Source organism: Schistocerca piceifrons, chromosome X (genome assembly GCF_021461385.2).
Source record: "Schistocerca piceifrons isolate TAMUIC-IGC-003096 chromosome X, iqSchPice1.1, whole genome shotgun sequence".
NCBI classification, from domain to species: Eukaryota; Metazoa; Arthropoda; class Insecta; order Orthoptera; family Acrididae; genus Schistocerca; species Schistocerca piceifrons.
Genome location: NC_060149.1, coordinates 262,576,482 through 262,602,176, shown reverse-complemented (window position 1 = coordinate 262,602,176; position 25,695 = coordinate 262,576,482). Strand labels below are relative to the sequence as shown.

At 43.1% G+C, this 25,695-nt stretch overlaps 1 protein-coding gene across 3 annotated transcripts in view; it reads left to right on the top strand.

The window, feature by feature from the left end:
• LOC124721627 (endothelin-converting enzyme homolog) overlaps positions 1-25,695 on the top strand; it is a 416,974-nt gene that overhangs the window by 135,963 nt on the left and 255,316 nt on the right. For all 3 annotated transcript variants that reach the window (XM_047246685.1, XM_047246686.1, XM_047246687.1), the window contains exon 2: positions 13,948-14,055. In XM_047246685.1, the coding sequence (XP_047102641.1) occupies positions 13,948-14,055 (108 nt within the window). The remainder of the gene's footprint in view (positions 1-13,947; positions 14,056-25,695) is intronic.

The window sequence follows — 25,695 nt, the reverse complement described above, 5'->3', positions numbered from 1 at the left end:
ATCTACCCTTCCTTCCAACTGTGGCCTGGCCTTGTTCCCCCCTCCCAGAACCCCCTTTTTCCTCTCCCCTCCATCTTCCAGAGCGCATTTTCCTCCTTCCCTCCCTGAGTCCCTGCACTTCCTCCTGGGCTGTTTTCCTCTCTCATCCCTTTCCTCTCCAGGCGGCCTTTGGCGCGTCCCTCACATCATCCCCCTTTCTGTCCCCTCCTCCTCACCTCCTTTTCCCCTTATCCCTTTTCCTTTGCGCCCCCCCCTCCCCCCCCCCCCCCCCCGGCAGATCCTCACAGGTTTTTATTCGTTATCAGTGTGCTGCGTCAAGAGTTGTGTTTTCGTGCCTTCATACAGTGTCCTCTGTCCTCTAGTGATGTGGTTTTAATTGTGTGTTCGACCTCTTTATTGTCCAAGACTGTTCCGTGCTACGCCATCCGTCACGTGGCTGTTTTCATCATTCTACGACTTTTTATGCTTCGGCCGTACTTTGCCTGGTGCCTTTTAATCTAGTTTGTGTTTTTTGTGTAACATACTTTTTTAGATTTTTATCTCCAATTTACAGTCACCACTTTGTATGCTTTCTTTTCTTATGTTCCGCCTTTTTGTTTCTATATTCCGTCATGTTTCCTTCTTTATATTGTTTTAATGTCTTCCTGTCTATTTATGTCTCTTGGCTGAAGAGCATTGTGCTTACGCTGCTGCCAGCCCGCCTCTGATGGGGAATGGAAATTACGATAAAGGAAAAAAAACCTTCCTCGACCGTCTGACGCGGACGTCCAACGCATCCGCCATAGTTTCACAAGGAGTCCGCAGAAATCCGTTTGCTGTAGAGCTCGACAGCTCAACTTGCCCCTGATGCCAGTCTGGCGTGTGTTGCGATGACGTTTACACATGGAACCAAACAAAATTCAGCTACTGCAAGATGTTCGTTAAGGTGTCAAACAACAACGTGTGGAGTTCTGTAATTTCGTTCTTGGGTAATTGGAGGATGACAAAGTGTTCAAATGTGTATGAAACCTTAGGGGGCTTAACTGCTAAGGTCATCAGTCCCTAAAATTACACACTACTTAACCTAAATTATCCTAAGGACAAACACACACACCCATGTCCGAGTGAGGACTCGAACCTCTGCCGGGACCAGCCACACAGTCCATGACTGCAGCGCCTAAGACCGCTCGGCTAATCCCGCGCGGCGGAGGATGACATTTTTCTTCCTCACTTAGTGTTTAGTGACGAGTCAACGTTCCATTTAAATGGAAAGGTGAAACGTCATAATGTGAGAATGTGGGTACAGAAAAACTACATGAAGTTGTACAACATGAGTTGGACTCTCCAAACTTTAATGTGTTTTGTGCAGTTTCACGGCAAAAGGTGTATGGTCCATTTTTCTTTGCCTAGAACACTGTTACAGGAAGCACATATCTCGATATGCTTCAGAACTTACTTTTACCACATTCCGAGACTGATTCGAACGACTTCTTTTACAAACAAGATGGGGCACCGACACACTGGCATCTGGAAGTGCGGGAATTTTAAAATCAGAGGATTAGTGAACGATGGATCAGTCGCACTGAACCAAATGATTCGGATTTATATTACTGGCCTCCAAGGTCACAAGACCTGACTATATGTGACTATGTCTTGTGGGGGTTTATAAAAGACTCTGTTTATGTGCCTCCGTTATCAACAACAATTAGTGAATAGAAACATCGCATAACAGCAGCTGTGGAAGTTGTAACTCAAGACATGCTCGCTGCAGCGTGGGAACAATTTGAACACCGCATTGACTTATGCCGTGCATCTCAAGGGGGCGTATTTAACACCTATGAAAAGGTACGAAAAAACTTTTTGACTTTCCTGTTCATCAAAAAACATAATTCATTGCATATATTTATTAGTTTCAGAAATATAGTGTTACATCGGACAATTCTTTTTGATACACCCTGTATTACATCAGCATACTCCGAAGGGCTCATAACTGGTATGCAATGTGGAACGCAAGACTTGCCTTTATTAAGTGACTTACGTTGCTTCGCTACACAGAGTGTACCTACAACTAAGTTGCTCATGTTGGCAACTGTTCTTGATTTGAATTCTGGAATATTTATTGCATCTTCTTCGGTGAAGGTGAAATAATTGCGGAAAACCATGTTCAGTAACAGCATTTCAGTGCCGCTGTCATTGGTAGCACTACCACTGCTATAGTACAGTGAAGGTATTGACTGTGTGTTGCCGTTGATGTGTTTTACATACGACTAGAATCTCTTTAGTTTTCTGTAAGATTTCGCAACACGTTTTCAATGTGGAAAGTATTGAAAGCATCTCAAATTGAAGACCGAACTAAATTCCGAGCTTCTGTAAAGCCATTGTCCATCTTGGGGATTTTGTGTCCTTTTATATCTAGCATGTTTTTTTCATTGCTTCAGCAACAGCGTCCTGTTTTGTGTATCAAGGGGGTCTGTTCCGTCTGTTATTAATTTATTTGGTACCAATCTCTCAATGGCTGTCAGTACTATTTCAGTGAATTTAAGTCTCATCAGGTCTACGCTTACATAGTTTAGATGGAATTGAAACTGTCTCTTAAGAACCCAAGAAGCAAATTTTTTCTGTTCTTTTATATTAACTTATATACTTGCGTCTGTTTTGGTGGATTTGGATGTTACGGCGTTTAGTCTCATTACATCGACTTTGTGGTCACTAATCTATGTATCCGTGTTGACACTATTTGTTCATAACTGTTTGTTGTCAAGAGGCCTAGTTTGTTATCGCAACCATTTATACTTCGTGTGAGCTCCTGAACTAATTGCTCAAAATAATTTTCGGAGAATGCATTTAGTTCGATTTCGGACGATGTTTCATGCCTATCACTGACTTTAAACAGAGATTTAAGTCACCTCCAACTTTAATTGTATGAGTCGGATATCAGTTCGAAATTAGACTCAAATTTTTCTTGAACCCTTCACTATATATATCATCTGAGTTGGGGGGCGGGAGGTGGGGGTCGGTAAAAGAAAGATTAATTTATTCCAGTTGTCGAGTATAGCCCCTCCCCACTGTAAATCCCAGCAACCAGCGCAATTTCATTACACGATAAACTACTTGCAACAGCAACAAACACGCCACCAACTACTGAACTTAATCTATCCTTTCTGAACACCTTTAGATCACTGGTAAAAACTTTGGTTGAACTTATTTGCGGCTTTAGGTAGCTTTAAGCACCTATAACGATTTCTCCTTCGGCGCTTTTTATGAGCGCTGGGAGTTCTGGGTCTTTCCCAACACAGCTACGACTATTTACAACTAGAGTGCCAATGCTTCCTAGGTCTATCCTCGTCCTGTGTTTGACCTGCACCCCTTTAGACTGAATCCCTATTTTTATACTTCGACAACCTTCTAACTTCACGCGATAAAAATTTGTAGGAAAAGCAGTGCTGTACACCATGCTTTGGTTGTCGGTTACAGGGTGACGATTTCCCTACAACGTGAAAAAGAGCGTTGCACAGCACATGTCAGCCTTTCACGTTTAAAGAAAGCGATATGCTGTACTGTGAAGCCTTCAGGAAGCGATGCGGAAATATCACCGCTCAGCGCAGCAGCGGCAACAGAATACACAGTTTCGAAACCGTCGTATTCCTTCAAATAGTAACGAGCTTTTTGTACAGTTGTGTCGGCCTTACTTCCGGTTACGTTTCAGAGCGCTGCAAAGGCATTGACGACCTCGCGTATTGCTTCAGTCAAAAGCAAATCAAAAGCTTCTCTTGCTTTGATAGCCTTCATACAAAATCTAAAATTTGCTGTTGTGTAAAGTCTGATTTCAAATGTGTGTTGGAGCGCAAATTTCATAAAATATCGTTGAATGGGACAACGGGCTAGGGCTACTTCCGTAGCTATATTGTGATTAATTTCAATTCAGTATAGTGCTTTAACAAAACCAGCCGTATTTTCTCGCAAATACGATGCAACAAATGAATGACGCAACAGCGTGAATCGGTTTAGAATAGCTTGCTCGCAATCCCTTGGTTCCTTTTTCCATCTGTTAAAAGTAGAACAACATCATCTTAACGAATGCAGTTAGATCATTAATTCCATGGATTCCTTAAATCTCCAATCACTGGACGAATCGGTGACAGTTTTCCGCTCGTGTCAATTTAACAGGAATGACGGAGAATACTCACCGTTCTTTGAAAATGCACCAGTACAGATACTTCCAAATTAACCTACCAATCAGCTCGCATGTCTAATCAGTTCACACACAATTATCCGCATTGCTTCATGTTTCGCAAACTCGATGCATGGTTTCAATGACACGCATTGACAGATAGAGTTTTTTCATTGTTGGTTGATTGGTTGATCGGGGGATGGGACCAAATAGCAAGGACATCGGTCACATAGGATTCAGTGTGCTAACAACTGCCTCACCTCGCTCTGTTTTCTCAATGTTGCTTCGTCGGGTGTCCGGTGACTTGTGAATCTGGACAGAAATACATTTATCTGTGGGTTATTTAACTCAACGAAAAGTATATTAAAATAATTCAAGCTTCTCACGAATCCATAAAATACACCCCTTGTGAAATACCACATGATGTGGCAGCAAATGCTTCTGCAACACGCTGGTCCCGCTGATTTGACGAACTCTTCGCTGCCTGATGCTTTTGTTCTGCATTACCTGTGACATTTGAAGCCCACTATTTTATCATACAGCTTACAAAAAGAAAAAAAAAAAAAACTATTGCTCTTTCACTAAAGAACAAATTTGGGGATTTTGACATATTACTTCAGTTTTGTCGACAAATTCGTTCGTAATCTAGGTATGGTGATGGTTCAAATGGCTCTGAGCACTATGTGACTTAACTTTTGAGGTCATCAGTCGCCTATAACTTAGAACTAATTAAACCTAACTAACCTAAGGACATCACACACATCCATGCTCGAGGCAGGATTCGAACCTGCGACCGTAGCGGTCGCTCGGCTCCAGACTGTAGCGCCTAGAACCGCACGGCCACTACGGCCGGCAGGTATGGTGAAATCATTTCCTACCAGCAGTTAAAAATAAAAACTGTACCCCATGAAACATACATCAGAAGCAACATTCACAACACTGAACTGCTGGGAAACTTTACACACTCGAACAATCGGAAATCAATTGGCGTGCTTGAATAAGATGTACTGTGAAATCCAGTATGTCACTTGTACTGGTGCGTCCACGATTTTCCGCTCTTGATTCGATGCGCCACGGACTCAAGTGGATCGCAGAAAAAAGGAACTTAATGAGATATATAATCAGTAACATGTAAAACTGAATTCAGTCTATAGAAAACACCTTTCAAATAAGTGATTTATGCTATTTGTGTTATAGAAAACGGGAAAATATGCAACTTATAAGCTTTATCACTAAAATATTGTAGTAGAAAAATAATGTACGTAGTTTTATGTGCTCATAAGTTCTTCATCTACATCGATCGACACACATACTCCGCAAGCTAGCTTTCAGTGCATGGCGGCTGTACCATGCGCCACATCTAATCATTCTCTTTCCTGATCCGCTCGAAAATGGAGACAGGGAAAAAAAATTGTCTATATGCTTCCGTACGAGTCTTAATTTCTGTTATTTTGTCTTTGTGGTGATTACGCGAGATGTATGTTACTGGCTCTATAATCGTCGTGTAGTCAGTCGTAAATGCCGGTTCTCATCAAACTTTATTAATAGTGTTTAACGAAAAGAATGTCTTTTTCCGACCAGGCATTCATATTTGAGTACACGGAGAATTTCAGTAATGCTCGTGTGCCGGTCGAACCTACCGGTGACGAATCTGGCAGGGTGCCCCTGAACTGCTTCGAGGTCTTCCTTTAATCTGACTTGGTGTGGGTCCCAAACACTCGAGTAGTACTCAATAATGATTCGCGTAAGTGTTCTGTACGTGGTCTCCTTCATTTATGCAGCGTTTCAGATGTACTGGTAGGTCTCCCAATAACACGAAATCGACGATTCGCCTTTCCTACAACCCATCTCACGCGCTCGTTCCATTTGATGATGCTTTGTAACGTTACGTCTAGGTATTTAATCGACTTGGCTGTGTCAAGTAGCACACCACTAATACTGTATTCTAACATTATAAAGCTGTTTTTTTCCACTCATCTGAATTAACTTACATTTTCCCAGTTAGAATCATTGCCGATCGTCACTCTAATGTGGTCTCAAAACACATACCAGTCCCTGGAGGTTTGCCACTTGTTTAATAATTATATAAAACATAAAATTTAATTTCTAATAATAATTCATGTATAATCCATTCCAATGCCACAGGCGGGCTTACGAAGCAGCAACGCTGCTCCAGGAGCACAATCTTTTTATTACTAAAAGTCTTGTAATATTTTGAAGTATAATAAACTACAACATTGTACAGATGTTGATGCAATGTATTACCATTACCAACACATTCTTCAGTCTACTTATATTAAGCAAGGAATAACAAAAATAAAGGATGTCTGTCTATTATACATTACGACGCTCTTCAACTCTTGGCGGTCTCTGTCAGTCAACAGACGAGGTCGGCCTATGCACTTTTGTGCTGTACGTGTCCCTTCACGTTTCCACTTCGCTATCACATCGGAAACAGTGGACCTAGGGCTGTTTAGGAGAGTGGAAATCTCGCGTACAGACTTATGACACAAGTGACACCCAATCACCTGACCACGTTCGATGTCCGTGAGTTCCACGGAGCGCCCCATTCTGCTCTCTCAGGATGTCTAATCACTACTGAGGTCGCTGATATGGAGTACCTGGCAGTAGGTGGCAGCACAATGCACCTAATATGAAAAGCGTATGTTTCTGGGGGTGTCCGAATACTTTCGATCACATAGTGTACGTTTACCATAATTTGGGATAGACTGTATAACGATTCGGCTGCCTCTGTCCTTTACGTCAGAAGTACAAGATAAAGGAGGTTAAGATACATAGCAAGGCATTCAGGTGGACTTTATTCATTGGCAGTACGCGAGTTTGGCAGAAAAAAGGAACAAATTGACAAAGAAATACTCTCCGAATTGTATTGTTGTCGCATGTGGAAAGTACGTATGCGCTTAGATAGAGTTTCTAACAGTAAAAACAATAAGAAATTTGCAAAAAAATATTAACATACAGTTTTTCCTAATGTTACCCCAGTTTCGTTACAGCGTCCACCACAGGACCCAGAATGGTAATGGGGCATCGGACACTCATTCAGATGGGTGGATACCCCTCTTACTGCAAGGGAAGGAATACTGTATACGCTAGCTGGCTGCAAATCACGTAAGCTTTGCTGACGTGATTCATGCGAAACAGGGTAGCGTAATACACTGCGACGCGTGTTTTTGTGATTCACAAGTTTCTGTGAAACACCCCGAGTTGAAGTGCGCTACAGGACAGCACAGTTTACTGCGCGTGTCGCGTAGTTTCACAAACTAAAGAGTCCTCCAGCCCAAGAATGCGAAGTATCTCGCTCATATGACGCTGCAAGTCTTTGTTACTCTAAGTAAGGCAGTGGCTGATCCGTTAAACCGAACTTATAAATATTGTGAACAATTTTCATAGGTAATTTTCTAAACCTACTTATACAACTCTTGTCAAGATTGAGGTTTGATGAGCCGTAAAGCAAGTCAATAGAGACGAAATGTACAATCATCCAGGAAAAACAGTGGGCGGAAATCGGCCGTATTCTTTCGACAGGAACTGATACGACATTTGAACTACGTGATTTCGGAAAATCACTGGAAATCTAAAATCATGAAGACTGGACGAGGACAGTAGGATGCTACTTGCTTTTTTAACACATCCTGCGATATTGAGAGAGTTTTCCAAATGTTTGCTTTTTAATTTCACATAAAATTCGAGCTGTTTTGTTATACGAAGTTATTTCCTGTCATTGAGATTAGATAATTGTTTATCTTCCCTCGACAGTTTGAGTGCAGTTCAGCTGCATCGATCGATGATGGACCATTACGCCGGATGATCATAAAATTTCTATTATGAGCTCAAAGAACCGTGGCGATGGTGTCAGTCCTCCATATATATTCACCCTTCAGTGGAGTATATTGTTTCTAATGATGGCTGACTTGGGGGAGACTTTTATTGTATAACTGCATTTTGAGTGTAAGGAACCGCCACACTACGAAAATCACCTCATTGTCATTCTGGAAATGCGTGCCTCGCAATGGTTTCTTCATTCTAGGAAAGAGGTAGAAGTCACTGAGAGCCATGTCAGAAGAATACGAGCATAATCTGTTAGTATCACACCATGCCAGTCCCGTCCTAAAAAAAGCATTTACTTCCACTTTATTCTATGGTGTTTGAGTCTTAATTTTTTTTTTACATGGAATGCATTCGCAGTTGCAAATATGGACTACCACCAGCCGTATAATGGAATGACGACAACGAAAATTTGCCCCGGATCGGGACTCGAACCCGGATTTCCCGCTTATCACGAGCAGTCACCTCACCATTTTTTATTTTTATTTTTTTTAATTGATCTCATTTTGTTCGTGTTTGTTCGTTGTATCTGGTCGGGGCGGACGTCGCAAGACACCCGTTTCAGTTCGTCGTTGATCCATTAACTCAGTTTTTTTTATTACAGAGGGCAGCTAACCCTCTGACCGAACACGCTGAGTTACCTTGCCGGCATTCTTTCGACAGGAACGCCCCATTTGGCGGTCCGAGCACGAATCACGGCCAGATCCAAACTTCCCTATATCGTCAGCCATGTGTCTACAACCTGTACTCATACATCCATTATGTATATTCCCGTACAGGGGTCACATTTTACTTGAAAGTCACTTGCCCGGTGTCGGCGGATAAATATGATATTGCAGTGCCTGTGTTATTCTGAATTACGATGCAATGTTCCTTCGGACACGCATGCATGTCCACAGAAACTTTGCATCATAATTCGGAATAAGAAAGGCACTACAGTATTGTATTAATTTTTTTTAATTTCTCGGATGAGATGATCCACATGTTTTCACGTCTTGCTTTTCTACTTTGTCTCGAGATCATAGATATACATACAGTAACCGTCCACGGTGATTATGTATCTAAAGAAATCGTCCGTATTGGGTAAATGATTGTTCACGCTGGTCGTTCTTCGTGTTAACTGGTCATTCAGAATTAACGCCTCAGGCGAAGGTAGCTGATGATACAAAAAGTGTGTGTATCGTCTTAATTGTACGATTGGATTGTGATTTACTATCGGAGAGATCACAGTTCGTAGTAATTGACGGAAAGTAATCAAATAAAATAGAAGTGATATCTCGCGTTCCCCAACCTATATAAACGATTTAGAAGACTACCTGAGCAGCCATCTTAGATTGTTTGCAGATTATGTTGTCATTTACCGTCAAATAAATTTATCAGTAGATCAAAACCAATTGCAAAATGATCTAGACAAGATTTCTGTATGGTGCGAAGAGTGGCAGTTCGATGTCAGGGGTTATTCACATGAATACTAAAAGGAACCCGTTAAATTTTGTTTACATGATAAGTCACACAGATCTAAAGGCTGTCAACTCAGCTGAATGTCTAGGAATTACAATTACGTACAGCTTAAATTGGAACGATCACATAGTTAGTGCCGTATGAAAGGCAAACCAAACACTGCGTTTTATTGGCGAAACTCTTAGAAGATGCAACATGTCTTCTAAAGAGACTACCTACACTACGCTTGTTCGTCCTCTGCTGGAGTATTGCTGGCAGTATGGGATCCCTATCAGATTGAACTTACGGAAGACTTCGAAAAAGTTCAAAGAAGGGCAGCTCGTTTTGTATTATCGCGAGAGAGTGTCACGTATGTGATATCTACACGAGTTGGAGAGGCAGTCATTAAAACAAAGGCGTTTTTCGTTGCTGAAAGATCTTTACACTAAAATTTCAATCTCCAACGTTCTCCTCTGAATAGGTAAACATTTTGTCGACACGCACCTGCAAAGGGAGAACTGATCATTTTCATAAAATAAGATACATCAGAGCTCACATGGAAAGCGTTAAGTGTTCATCTCTCCCGCGCGCTATTGGAGTGTGGAACATTAAAGAAATAGTGTGAAAGTGGTTCGATGAATGATTCTGCCAGGCACTTAAGTCTGAATTGAAGAGTAGCCGTGCAGATGTAGATGTGTTCATTTGGAAAACAACGATAATTCAGTTCTTCTGGAGACGCCAGTAACTGTTCAAATGTTTGTTTTGAAAATAATTTAATTTTCCGGCACAATCACACACAATTTCAATACGAAAGCATCTATCTCGGTCGCCACCGGGAATATTCAGATCGTAAGACGGATGACGCAGTTCACTCCGAGCACTGAGGAATCGACTGCGTGGTTTCCTTAGTGGACGGAATGGACTCCGGTGTCTGTCGTATGGTCTGAAGACGGCCGGTGAAATCTGAAACCGGTAATTTCGCATTTAAACTGTGAGCGAGTGTGACGGAGAATAAATTATATTAAAAAAGGCGTTCATTTTTTAAAATATTGTCCGACATACCACACTATTAGAATTATGCAAGTGTGAACTTATCTTGTTCTGTGGACCGTACTGTTCGTGTGTGCAAAGTATTTCAGTGGCTCACAACATTGTCTAGAAACGAGCCGTTCGTGTTGTATTGACAAAGCTGTGTGTCATGGATACGCTAGCGAGTGGCAACCGTGCAGCGCGCCCGTCCTCGTCATTACACGCGGAGGAACGTCCACGGCAGCCGACCTCCAGACCCTTCAAGTGCCACTTGTTGTAACGGTCTGCGCCGCTTATCTGCCCCTGCTGGCCTAGCTTTCTCCTCACAAAGACAAAATAGCATTAATGTCATAGGCTCCGTTAATACGACAGTTGAGGAGAAATTGCAGTGACACGCAAGAAGTGCAACACCCGAACTTGACAGCAAATCTCAAAATTCAAGCATCGTGTTAATCGCGTTGATGCATCTTAGCGTGAGACTAATGTATTACCTGGCAAAGCGAACTGAAGACCTGATCAAGTGTCAGCATCGTCGTTTTTACTCCCAGGAAGGAGGAAGGGAAAGTTCAGATTTTGAGTTCCAAAGAAGGCAGGATGATGACAAGTTTGAATATTACCGAATCATCCGTTGAATAAACATTGAGTGCAAAATACTGACACGTATTATTTACAGAAAACTGGAAAAACTGGTAGAAGCCGATTTCGGGAAAGATCAGTATGGGTTCCGGAGAAATGTAGGAACTGTGAGGCACAGGGTGCGATTTGTGCTTTTACCAGTGGGGGGGGGATGTCTCTAGGGGGTTAGTAGAAATTATATATATAACTAGCTTGGACCGTGGTGTTACGCATGGTTAAACAGCTATTTATAAATAGATGTTAATGCCGAAACTCACTATTGATGCGTATGTACTATCAGAAAAAGCCATCCCTTGTTATATGTTTAAAAGTACATTACAGGTAAAGCTTATTTACAAAATCATCTACATATGGGTACAGATATACGAGGGGAATTCAAAAAAATGGTTCAAATGGTCTCTGAGCACTATGGACTTAACATCTATTGTCATCAGTCCCCTAGAACTTAGAACTACTTAAACCTAACTAACCTAAGGACAGCACACAACACCCAGCCATCACGAGGCAGAGAAAATCCCTGACCCCGCCGGAATCGAACCCGGGAACCCGGGCGTGGGAAAGCGAGAACGCTACCGCACGACCACGAGATGCGGCGGGAATTCAAAAAGTAGAGCACATTTGTGAAAAGTTGTACTTATTCTGATGATAGAAAACTGAAACATACTAATAGTATTAATAATAAGTCTTATTAAAATCTTTCAGTGTTCGGCTCCACAAATTTAAATTATATGTAAAGTTTTACTTCAGTGCGTGGGAAATAAACATCCCAGGTTGGGATGCATAAACTAAAACCAGACGAGGGGATGTGTCTGAATGCAGAGGGGGGGGGGGAAATCCCCACCCCCCCATCCCCCCCTGTAAATCGCACACTGGTGAGGCAGCACTGACTGTCGATTTATCTTAGAATACAGCGTTTGGAAAGGCTGACTATACTACTCTCATTGACATTTTTAAAGCAGCAGGATAAAATACTGGACCGAAAGGGTATTTACAACTTGTACGGAAATCAGAGTACAATTATAAGAGTTGGAGGACATAAAGGGAACCAGTAGTTGAGAAGGAAGGGAGACAGGGTTGTAGGAATTAAAGTTCAGGAAGAAGAAATAAAAACTTTGACGTTAGGCGAAACATTGTAATTCTGTCAGAGACGGCAAAGGACTTAGGGTAGCAGCTAAACGGAGTGGGCAGTGTCCTGAAAAGAGATTATAAGATGAACATAAGCGAAAGTAAACCTGGGGCAACGGAAAGTAAGACGAATTAAATCATGCGAAGCTGAGGCAATTAGATTAAGAAATAAAGCACTAAAAACAGTAGACGGGTTTTGCTGTTTGGACACCAAAATAACTGAAGATGGACGAATTAGAGAGTATGTAAACTGCAGTCTGCAATGTCAAGAAAAGCATTTCTGAAAAAGAGGAGTTTGTTAACATCTAATACGAATTTCAGTGTAAGGAAGCCGTTTCTGAAGGTAATTCTCTGGAGTATAGCCTTGTACGGAAGTGAAACGTGCAGGATAAAGCAGTTCAAACGAGAAAAGAACAGACGCTTTTGTATTGTCGTGCTGCTGTGGGTGGTCCAGATTTAGAGGGATAGATCTCATAAATACTGAGGAAGTGCCGAATCGAATCGAGAAGAAATTTTAATTTATGGCACACCATGACTGAAGGAAGTGGTCGGTTGATAGGACACATCCTGAGGCATCAGGGAATCGTAAATTTGGTGTTGGAGGGAAATGTATGTGTGTGTGTGTGGGGGGGGGGGGGGGGGGGGGTGGGGGATTGGAGAGGGTGACCTAGGCGTCAATACAACTAAGCAGGTTCAAGTTGATGTAGGCTGCAGTAATTACTCAGAGACGAAAAGGATTACACAGGATAGACTAGCGTGGAGAGCTGCACCAAACCAGTCTTCAAACTGAAGATCAGAACGACAACAACCGAAAGCATGTTCTCCATGCTTGCACTTTGAAGTAACAACAAGCACTGGTGCCTATACTCAGTTACCTGATCAAGTTAGTTTCTCCTACGGCCGTCCGTTGATCATCGATATTTACAAAATATTTATGTCGGGAATTTAATCATCTATGTTACAATATCGACACTGAAGTCTTTGAAACTTTGTAATATCGATGTTAAAGACAAAATATTGACCTGCGATGGCAAAAAAGCCATGCTACTTGATGCCTCAGTCAATTATTTTTCCGTTATTTAAACGAATCCTTTTTGAACATGTTCCGTAACGACATCAGTAAAGGAACAGAAATAGCATTTGGGGAAAAAGTCATATATCGTGTTTTGCTCACATGCTTAGTTTGGTAACAAAAATTCTATTGAAAAGACTGAAAAAGTGCCTGGGTTTATTACCGATGAAAAGGATAGTATTTTTGTTCAAACAAGTGTAGTAGCAAGAGACTAACTACAAAGAGAATGAGACGTCAAACTAATTCAAGAAGTATCCACTAAATGAAATTCAGCGTTTTATGTGATAGGTAATTTTCGGAGTTCTGCGTCCAGTGATTAATAACGCCTCCATGACGGTGTGCCTGGACGCGGTCGTCGACCTAATTTTAAATAGATTATCTACCAAGTTTCGCTGCCATATGATAATTACTGCCTCACTGGATCTCTGCGAGTAGCTGCACTTTAATTATAACCATCGGTTATCAAAAACTGTACTTTAGCGTTATCTTGACTATACTTGCCAGGGCGCACATTAAAAAAAAACAAAAAACTTTAATTCCTGTAATCTGCAAGGCGGTTACATTATAAGCGAGGCGTAATCGCATACGTATAGCAAACGTAGATGAAAGTGTGTGGCAGTGTAAATAGCGAATGTGTTGTCTGTTGCAGATGGCGCGCTACAAGCAGGCGGAGTTCGACGACGACGCCAGCAGCGTCGGGTCGGTTCAGCTGACTGGCACTTCGACGCCCGGCGGCCCCCGGATCCGATTCCGCATGGTAAAGTTTTCTCTCACCGTGGCCTTCATGTACAGCCGCATTTTTGGTACTTACCTCCTGTGTTCTTGTTGGGCGCACATTATCTTACTGAAATCGAGTACTACTACGTAGAATTTATAGGTCGACCAAGGGAGTGCGTACACGAACACGGTATTTACACAAGGCAGGTAGAAATTTGACAGATAGGCCAATTCCGGCTAATACGCTGCCACTGACCAGCGGCCTGTGACGCCACCAGAGAGACAACAGTGCTATGGACTTCAGTTTTCCATTGTGCTAAGCGTTGACTGTGATATTCCTCGGTGTATTTCTCGTGCTGATCATATATAATCACATCTTGTATTTCTGGTACATTTATAAACACTGTTCTAATTAGTCGGATTGAAAAGTTATACAGGGTGGTCCATTGATAGTGACCGGGCCAAATATCTCACGAACGAAAAAACTACGAAGAACGAAACTCGTCTAGCTTGAAGGGGGAAACCAGCTGGAGCTATGGTTGGCCCGCTAGATGGCGCTGCAGTAGGACAAACGGATATCAACTGCGTTTTTTTAAAAATAGGAACCCCAATTTTTTATTACATATTTGTGTAGTACGTAAGGAAATATAAATGTTTTAGTTGGACCACTTTTTTCGCTTTGTGATAGATGGCACTGTAATAGTCACAAACGTATAAGTAGGTGGTATCACGTAACATTCCGCCAATGAGGACGGTATTTGCTTCGTGATACATTACCCGTGTTAAAATGGACCGTTTACCAATTGCGGAAAAGCTCGATATCATGTTGATGAATGGCTGTTGTGATGAAAATGCCCAACGGGCGTGTGCTATATATGCTGCTCGGTATCCTGGACGACATCATCCAAGTGTCCGGACCGTTCGCCGGATAGTTACGTTATTTAAGGAAACAGGAAAGTGTTCGGCCACATGTGAAACGTCAGCCACGACCTGCAACAAATGATGATGCCCAAGTAGGTGTTTTAGCTGCTGTCGCGGCTAATCCGCACATCAGTAGCAGACAAATTCCGCGAGAATCGGGAATCTCGAAAACGTCGGTGTTGAGAATGCTACATCAACATCGATTGCACCCGTACCATATTTCTATGCACCAGGAATTGCATGGCGACGACTTTGAACATCGTGTACAGTTCTGCCACTGGGCACAAGAGAAATTACGGGACGATGACGGATTTTTTGCACGCGTTCTATTTAGCGATGAAGCGTCATTCACCAACAGCGGTAAGCACTATTGGGCAACGGAAAATCCACGATGGCTGCGACAAGTGGAACATCAGCTACCTTGGCGGGTTAATTTGTGGTGCAGCATTATGGGAGGAAGGATAATTGTCCCCCATTTTATCGATGGCAATCTAAATGGTGCAATATATTGCTGATTTCCTTCGTAATGTTCTACCGATGTTACTACAAGATGTTTCACTGCATGACAAATGGTTCAAATGTCTCTAAGCACTATGGGACTTAACATCTGAGGTCATCAGTCCCCTAGACTTAGAACTACTTAAACCTGACCAACCTAAGGGCATCACACACATCCATACCCGAGGCAGGATTCGAACCTGCGACCGTAGCAGCAGTGCGGTTCCGGATTGAAGCGCCTAGAACCGCTCGGCCACAGCGGCCGGCTCACTGCATGACAGAATGGCGATGTACTTCCAACATAATGGACGTCCGGCACATAGCTCGCGTGCTGTTGAAGCGGTATTGAATAGCATATTTCATGACAGGTGGATTGGTCGTCGAAGCACCATACCATAGCCCGCACGTTCACCGGATCCGACGTCCCCGGATTTTTTTCTGTGGGGAAAGTTGAAGGATATTTGCTATCGTGATCCACCGACAACGCCTGACAACATGCGTCAGCCAATTGTCAGTGCATGTGCGAACATTACGGAAGGCGAACTACTCGCTGTTGAGAGGAATGTCGTTACACGTATTGCCAAATGCATTGAGGTTGACGGACATCATTTTGAGCATTTATTGCATTAATGTGGTATTTACAGGTATTCACGCCGTAACAGCATGCGTTCTTAGAAACGAAACGTTCACAAAGGTACATGTATCACACTGGAACAACCGAAATAAAATGTTCAAACGTACCTACGTTCTGTATTTTAATTTAAAAAAACCTACCTGTTACCAACTGTTCATCTAAAATTGTGAGCCATGTGTTTGTGACTATTACAGCGCCATCTATCACAAAGCGAAAAAAGTGGTCCAACTAAAACATTCATATTTCTTTACGTACTACACGTATATAATAAAAAATGAGGGTTCCTATTTAAAAAAAACGCAGTTGACATGCGTTTGACCAATGGCAGCGCCATCTAGCGGTACAACCATAGCGCCATCTGGTTTCCCTCTTTAAGCTAGGCAAGTTTCGTTCTTTGTAGTTTTTTCGTTTGACGCGTATTTCGTGAGCTATTTGGCCCAGTCACGATCAATGGACCACCTTGTGTAATAAGAGGGTTACAAGTAGAAATAGAATGCTCAGATAAGTAGAACGTTGCACATCCAACTTAAACCGTCTTCGCAGTTACATATATTTACCATTTGTAATAACTATCAGATAAAGATAAAATATATTACAGAAAAAATAAAATTTTAACCACAGTAATATGTCCCATCAGAAATGCTATGCAAGCTAATATGTAACGGTGATTTTACTTCAAACGATGTTTGGTAAATTAGACTTTAACAATGCGCTCAGCGATTCTGTTAATGGAGATATGAGGCCTTCTTTAAAAATCCAAGTATCCAGTTATGATCTGCGACTCCTTTAGTAGGAGGCAGGCAGTTTCTTATTTCACCTCCCAGTGAATTTTCAATGTTCTTTCCTTTAAAGACAATGTATCCTGTGAGGTTAATTCAATGTGTTGAGAGCCGAATATTCACTGGGAAATATTGAACAACTGCATGCTATATTTAGAAACAAATTGTCTTCGCTTCTATCTTTGGCGTTATTATAGCACAATTTACTGGTTAAAGTGGCACCTAGTTCGACGTATAACTGACTAGAGAGTTTTCATAATCTAGGTTGGTTTCTTCAAAAGCAAACTATTATCTGAGGAGACAGAAGTATCCTTTTCTTTGCCATTCAACGCTCAAGACGTGGACGAAACAACTTACTTTCAGCTGGAGGAGAACTATTTAAAATCTTCGAAGAGGTACGCCTCCTTACCTCCGATAAAATATTGATAATCGAATAGTTTACATCTGCTGATGCGATACTTCAGTTTACGGTGGTGGCCCGCAGCTAATTTTCGGCGTGGAAACAGCCAGTATAACACGTCTTCGACGTCACAATGACTATTGAGCTCTATGAAAGAATAATAAAAGATATCGAAAGAGCTGAACAACCCATTGTGACTGTTATTTGGTACAAGGGAGCCAAGAAATGCATGGAAGTAACTTGCCCTATTCATAAATTAAACTTAATCCTCAAACCATCGGATTCGTGACAGAATCGTATGGGTATTCTGTAACACATTCATTGTTGAAATTGCCAAGAAACCATTTAGGCCTACTGCACGAAGGACACGTTTTTCAGGTGTCATGACCATGACAAACAAATTGATACAAGATCTTCTGGATCATCTGATGAACGAGCTTTCAATTCCTTTTCATATTTCAGAAGCGCATCTAAGTATTCCTGGACACTCCCGCCAAAATGTGTGGACAGCTGAAGAGTTACTTTCACATCACTCCGTGCAAGCTGAGAAAATATATACTAAAGAAAACGTGAAGATAATTTCATGGGACTAGTAAATGATACTTGTGAAACTCGAGATACACCGAAGGCGAGATGATTTCCGTACAAATTGAATATGGCCTCAACATTAATCTCATTTTAAGAAGATTTTTGACAGTTTGTCGTGCCTTGATTGTAGGAAGAAGGATAAGACACAAAGCATTCTGGAAATGAGTTTTGACCTCCGTGATCTTTAGTGATTGGTTCCCATAGCGACCTAAGAAACCTTGGTGCATCTCACATATTGAATGCTAGGTTGAACTGACTAACGAATAATTTTTCCATACTTTTCGGTCTTGGTGCATTCCGCTGTAGTCTGACAACGATAAAACTAAAAAGCATCACGCTCTTTATAACATTCATCGGAAACGTGAACGTTAATACTTTCTCTGATGGTGCTATAATTTTGGGAACAGAATTCAGCCATCAATTCTACTTCTATTGCATTTTTAACAACGGCACAAGACTCTACTCCAGATAACAGGTTTTCCATTTTTGAGTAAACATCGAATCTGCTCTAGTATGAGAAGTTATGACAAAATAACATGTACGTCATTACTAACAGTCTTATGTTTCATTTTATACTTATATAAGACACTACGTGACGATAGCCTCAGCTTCATTGTTAATAATTGTTTCTCGAGATCCTCGTTTTATTTTAGTGTTACTAATGTGGCTGAAACCGGAACAGAATCCCATAAACGATGAACATAGCATCCCTTGTATTACGGGCTACCTTGATGCAATGAGTGGCAGTACAATTATGCCTGCACTAATTTATTTCTCCAGAAATTCAGTTATCACCAGAAAAGTAGCAACGACAACCCATACCACCGAACTATCCGCACACGAAACCACTACTATTTGCCAGACTGCAGCTAGCGGTAATGTTCGATCTGTCGCTGTATCTTCCCAGTGACGTCACAGGCAGCATTCGCTGACTTGAGTTTCATGCGGGAAGACGGAATACACCCTCGTGATGTATACATGCACGACCCTCACCCAACCCATTCTCATCTATGACAATGTAGAATGAACGTCCGATTCTCTCAAGTTTTGCTTCTCTCTCCAAACCCTTGAACGACATTCAATCAGCCGACTACCTTCTCCCAGCCTTGCCCTGTACTAGTTTATAAAATCTCTACACCACCGCAAATATCTAGAGTACCTTTGCCTATCCTATGCCTCCCGTGCACTTGGGTCCCAATATACCACTGGATTGCTTACCCATTACAATTCCAACCTGCTGCCGCACATACAAGGCGATTCAAAGTCTCTGCACTAAATGACTAGGGATGATGGATCACGTCATGGGGAACAAATTTTGTTAGAGACAAAATTTTCTGTGACAGTTCCCGGCGACGCTAGGCGTCTTTTTATTGAATTCTCCGGCTTGGGGATGAAGATATTTCACCGACCTATCAGGTTCTACTGACAAGGTGTGCTGCATCTGTATAGCGCCTTCCCCAATAAATCGATAGAGTAATTTTAAACAAGAGAACCTTAAAAATAAATGTTTCTAAGCGGAGAAGCATATTTTAGAAGCTCGGTCTACCCTTTCCACTTGGAGCAGACGACTGGCTTATAGACAACACACATTACATATGACCCATGCAGAGTGTCTACGCCACGCCGCCCTTCAGGAGCATAACTAATAATAAAAGACTCTTTGCGTCACCTAGAAGCATCGGCGAACATCCTGTCTCTAACAAAAGTTGTTGCCATTAATGTGACCTATCTCCCTTAGATGTTTGACGCAAAAAATTTGAAACATCCCGTATATCGGCACACGACACCTTCTGTTCATCTACAAACAACGAAATACTTCCCGTATCAGTTCTGAAACCTCCCTCTGGCAGTCCATGAGATAATCCCGAAGATCTACCCATCATGTGGACTGTAACATACACCACCTGCTCTACCCAAAATTATAACTCCATCTAGGGACGACTGAAAGTCACACGGGGCCCATATTACCTATAAACTGCAGGACCTGTATTATTGATAAACTGCGGGACCCCTATACGGAAATATGACCGAGCGAGGTGGCGCAGTGGTTAGCACACTGGATTCGCTTCCGGGAGGAAGACTGTTGAAAGCCGCGTCCGTCCATCCTGATTTAGGATCCAACCTGACGCTCACTAATTACGTATTCATCGATGCAGGCTCATGGCCATCTATTCCTGTCACTCTTCAACCAAAACATTTTTACTCTTGAAAACAAAACTTAAAGGAATATTCTTATAATTTTCCAACAATATCCCTCTCAAATACAGTTTTTTTTCATTTTAAAAACCAAATTTCTCCCTTATTGTAAATTAATAATTTTTCAAACCTTCTAAGTCAAATTTTCATTCTTTGAACTTAAAATTCGTCCGTCTGTGAGACTTCAATTTCTATTCGATCGAAATTTCTCATCTTGTGTTCTCGGACGTCATTTTGTACCTTGCGTGGTTTATTTTGCCGGCTAATGAAAATCAAGTCCTCTCGACAGGAGACAGTTTGCATCCCTAAATATGTCCCCGTATTTACTTGAGGTAACCAGGGGTTTCGGGTGACGCACACCACTTTTCCAGTCGGAAGTAGCACCGACTTATCATGCTCTTGGGTAAAATATTCTCGAGGTAAAATATCCTCCATTCGTATCTCCTGCGGAGAACCCCTTAGGAGGATCGTGTGATCGGGAAAGATAAATTTGGTGTTACAGAATGAATTTTTTCTCTGCATCAGAGTGTGCGCTGGTTTGCTTGGAAGATTAAAACTGTGTGCCGGACCAGGACTCGAAAGGGGGACCTCTGCGTTTCACAGTCAAGTGCTCTACCGACTGAGCTACTCATCCACAACTAACGCACGAACTTTTCCTCCCCCAGACCCCCTCTCCTCCCTCCTCGCAGCTCTACCTCCACCAGTACCTCATCTCCTACCTTCTATACTTTCACAGTTCTGGAAGAAAGGCTATTGCGGGACATGGTATGGTGGAGAATTTCTGTGAAATTTGGAAAGTGGAAATGAGGTAATGGCGGAAGAAAAGCATGAAGACGTGTCGTGAGTCGTTCTTGGATAGCTCAGTCGGTAGAGCATTAACCCGCGAAAGGCAAAGGTCCCAGGTTTGACACCTGATCCAACACATAGTTTTAATTTGTCAGGAAGTTTAATATCTAGTGTCATACGGGTCGGAACGTCGAATGTTACATCTTCTTAATCAGGTAGATAGGTCAGAGCCTTTAAAAAGAGAAATGGATCGGTAGAAGTTAAATATAATGGGATTAGGTAAGGGTGTTGGTTGGCAGAACAAGGCTTTGGTCAATTGGATACAAGATTGTAGACACAAAATCAAATATGGGTATTGCAAGAGTAGGCCTAGTAATGGATGACGTTCTGGTTCCCTCTGTGTTTACTTGTTCTGGAGATTTGTTCGATGGCCTGTTTTATCAGCCTCAGCCTGTATATATTTCGCAAACCTAGGTCTTTTGCCTCCGCAAGGGAAACCAAAACTTGGGGTGTTGTGTCCTACTGGTTTTCCGTGATCAGTAGTTGACGTACTCACAAACAGATGCACTGTGTGCGGTCGAATGCGGCACCTGGCAGGCTGATGCAAATCAACAACCTGACTATGCGGGTCGCAGTGGCTCTGCACGTCCGTGGCCGAATGCAGCCGGAAGCAGGCTTACTAGCTGGGCCCAGTTTGCTCCGCACCTTCGGAGGGTGTTGACGTGGAACGTCACTGTTCCGCTCACAGCAAGTCAGTTTTCTCGTTTACCTTGCGTATAGTGAAGACAGCAAGATCTAAGTATCTCTCAACAAAGTTAGCATTCTCACGCTACACTGGACACGATAAGAAACAAGTGTAGATTACGGAACTAAGTGCAACAGAAATGGTCACTTTAAATACTGCGGACAGAATCGACAGTAATCTAAGACTATCTGAAGACGTCGAGATGATGAGTCATAAGAAAAGCTTGCGGAAGCGACTGATGAATGACAGCGACAACGCGCACGAAAGCGGTAAAATGCTTTGTGCAGATGCAGAAAGTCACCCCGGATGCGGCTCTAGTAAGGAAGACACACGCCACACGGAAGCTGCTGTAGCACATGCAGAACCGGTAAGTGATCGAGGCACAGTCTGTACGCCAAATAAATGTGTACGCTCAGTCTGGCGTTAGCCCATTTTATATTTTCATTGAGAACAAGGATAATGACTTAGGTCAGTTACACTCTATCTTTGATAAATCGTGAGTGTAGTGCGATGAATAAATATCGTCGATCATGTAGAAGAAATTGAACATGATGCAACCTAATATCTAGACGGTTACCTTCAATAAATAAATACACTCCTGGAAATTGAAATAAGAACACCGTGAATTCATTGTCCCAGGAAGGGGAAACTTTATTGACACATTCCTGGGGTCAGATACATCACATGATCACACTGACAGAACCACAGGCACATAGACACAGGCAACAGAGCATGCACAATGTCGGCACTAGTGCAGTGTATATCCACCTTTCGCAGCAATGCAGGCTGCTATTCTCCCATGGAGACGATCGTAGAGATGCTGGATGTAGTCCTGTGGAACGGCTTGCCATGCCATTTCCACCTGGCGCCTCAGTTGGACCAGCGTTCGTGCTGGACGTGCAGACCGCGTGAGACGACGCTTCATCCAGTCCCAAACATGCTCAATGGGGGACAGATCCGGAGATCTTGCTGGCCAGGGTAGTTGACTTACACCTTCTAGAGCACGTTGGGTGGCACGGGATACATGCGGACGTGCATTGTCCTGTTGGAACAGCAAGTTCCCTTGCCGGTCTAGGAATGGTAGAACGATGGGTTCGATGACGGTTTGGATGTACCGTGCACTATTCAGTGTCCCCTCGACGATCACCAGTGGTGTACGGCCAGTGTAGGAGATCGCTCCCCACACCATGATGCCGGGTGTTGGCCCTGTGTGCCTCGGTCGTATGTAGTCCTGATTGTGGCGCTCACCTGCACGGCGCCAAACACGCATACGACCATCATTGGCACCAAGGCAGAAGCGACTCTCATCGCTGAAGACGACACGTCTCCATTCGTCCCTCCATTCACGCCTGTCGCGACACCACTGGAGGCGGGCTGCACGATGTTGGGGCGTGAGCGGAAGACGGCCTAACGGTGTGCGGGACCGTAGCCCAGCTTCATGGAGACGGTTGCGAATGGTCCTCGCCGATACCCCAGGAGCAACAGTGTCCCTAATTTGCTGGGAAGTGGCGGTGCGGTCCCCTACGGCACTGCGTAGGATCCTACGGTCTTGGCGTGCATCTGTGCGTCGCTGCGGTCCAGTCCCAGGTCGACGGGCACGTGCACCTTCCGCCGACCACTGGCGACAACATCGATGTACTGTGGAGACCTCACGCCCCACGTGTTGAGCAATTCGGCGGTACGTCCACCTGGCCTCCCGCATGCCCAGTATACGCCGTCGCTCAAAGTCCGTCAACTCCACATACGGTTCACGTCCATGCTGTCGCGGCATTCTACCAGTGTTAAAGACTGCGATGGAGCTCCGTATGCCACGGCAAACTGGCTGACACTGACGGCGGCGGTGCACAAATGCTGCGCAGCTAGCGCCATTCGACGGCCAACACCGCGGTTCCTGGTGTGTCCGCTGTGCCGTGCGTGTGATCATTGCTTGTACAGCCCTCTCGCAGTGTCCGGAGCAAGTATGGTGGGTCTGACACACCGGTGTCAATGTGTTCTTTTTTCCATTTCCAGGAGTGTATATCGCAAATATAATAATATCATTAGACCGCAATCGCATAACAACGGAAACTTGTTCTGGAGATGCTGCAGACGCTTTAGTTCTCAATCACATTTTTCAGTATAGTGATACGCAGGTTAATATTTCATCTTTCATACCAACAAAGCAACGTATAGAGCCTGCAGAAGAAAATTTGGAAGTTATCTTCAACAGCGTACCCCTAAGTGCTTTATCAGAAATATTACAATAAAATTGAACATTTCAAAAAGCCCTACTCCAGTACTTCTCATAACACTGAAGTCGCAAGACAGACCAGTTTACTTTCCAACTCATGGAGTAAGACAGAGTGTGGTAGTCATTCTACCATTCGTCTTTCAATATCTGAACTGTTTGAGATTTACACTCGAAAGTAGAGAGTACCATAGTTAACTTAAGTGTTTTCATTCTGAAGAGACTCATAAAGGTGCTGGCTGTGACCGAGCTAAAGATACTTTACTTACAAAGATTTGCTGCGCAGCTCATGACAAGACTGCAGAAATAGACCCAAAATTGACCAGACCATGGGAAATACAGAAAAAAGAGTAGGGTTCGATGTAACCTGCCAATGCTTTTCTATCAATGTACACCGTTCATGATATAATATAAGCCGAACCTCCTGCTACCCAGCCAACATATTTCCCTCTTGCAAGCGGGTCAGTCCCACCGCCTGCCGTGTTGTGTTCACAACAGCCGGCAACTGCACCAGCTCTGATCGTACAGACCAGAACCTTGCCTTTCTCGGGCAGTGCTCTTACTGACTGAGATATCCAGGGACGACTCAAAATCCGTCCTCACTGACTTACTTTTGCTAGTACCACCCTTCGTTTCAAACTTCATAGACGTTCAACCTTGCCTTTCTCGGGCAGTGCTCTTACTGACTGAGATATCCAGGGACGACTCAAAATCCGTCCTCACTGACTTACTTTTGCTAGTACCACCCTTCGTTTCAAACTTCATAGACGTTCAACCTTGCCTTTCTCGGGCAGTGCTCTTACTGACTGAGATATCCAGGGACGACTCAAAATCCGTCCTCACTGACTTACTTTTGCTAGTACCACCCTTCGTTTCAAACTTCATAGACGTTCTCCTGCATACCAAGGTTCATGAGTACTTACTGAGGAATAATTTAGTCAAGTCTACGGGAGTGTTCTCATAATGAATAATTCATTCTGCAGCTGAATCTGTGATGTTTTCAAACTTGCCGGCAGATTAAAATTGTGTGCCGAACAAGGACACGAACTCGGAACCTTGCTTTTCTGGGGCAGTGCACTTATCAAATGAGCTATCTCGGCACCGTTTAAACCTGTCCTCACTACTTCACAATGTATTTGGTCAGTCAGTGTAATATCATAGCAACAAGTCAATAAACAATATCCAGTGAACATAAATACACTATCTGAAAAAAGTGGCCGGCCAGAGTGGCCGAGCGGTTCGAGGCGCTTCAGTCTGGAACCGCGCGACCACTACGGTCGCAGGTTCGAATCCTGCCTCGGGCATGGATGTGTGTGATGTCCTTAGGTTGACCTCAGAAGTTAAGTCCCGTAGTGCTCAGAGTCATTTGAACCATTTTTGAAAAAAGTGAAGCTCCGAGAACGGGAGAAGGGAACGAAATGAAATTTTACGGGTTGAGTGTATATATGATATTATTTTAGTTACTACAAAATCGAGACGAATTTACAAACAACGTGACGGTATGCGCCTACTTAGAAGCACGACGATGCACACCCTCTGGCCTGGATGTATGCACTGATTCGGTTGGAAAGGTGTCATAAAGCCGTTGTATCCTCTCCTGAGGCAAGTTGGCCCACAACTGTTGTAACTGGTTTTTGGTATTCTCGATACTGGCATTGGGATGGAGTTAAAGTCCGAATTGGTAAGAACATGTTCTATGGAGAACAAATCTGGCGATCTTCGTGGCCTCGGGAGTACCGGAATATCACGCAGAGATTTCATAGACATACGTGCTACGTGTGGACGAGGATTGTCCTGTTGATTAATGGCACCACGACACTGTCTCTTGAGAGTTAACATGCAGGATATCCGTGACGTACTGTCGAGCCACCATAGTTCCCTAGTGATCTGAAGTCACCCGCTATGG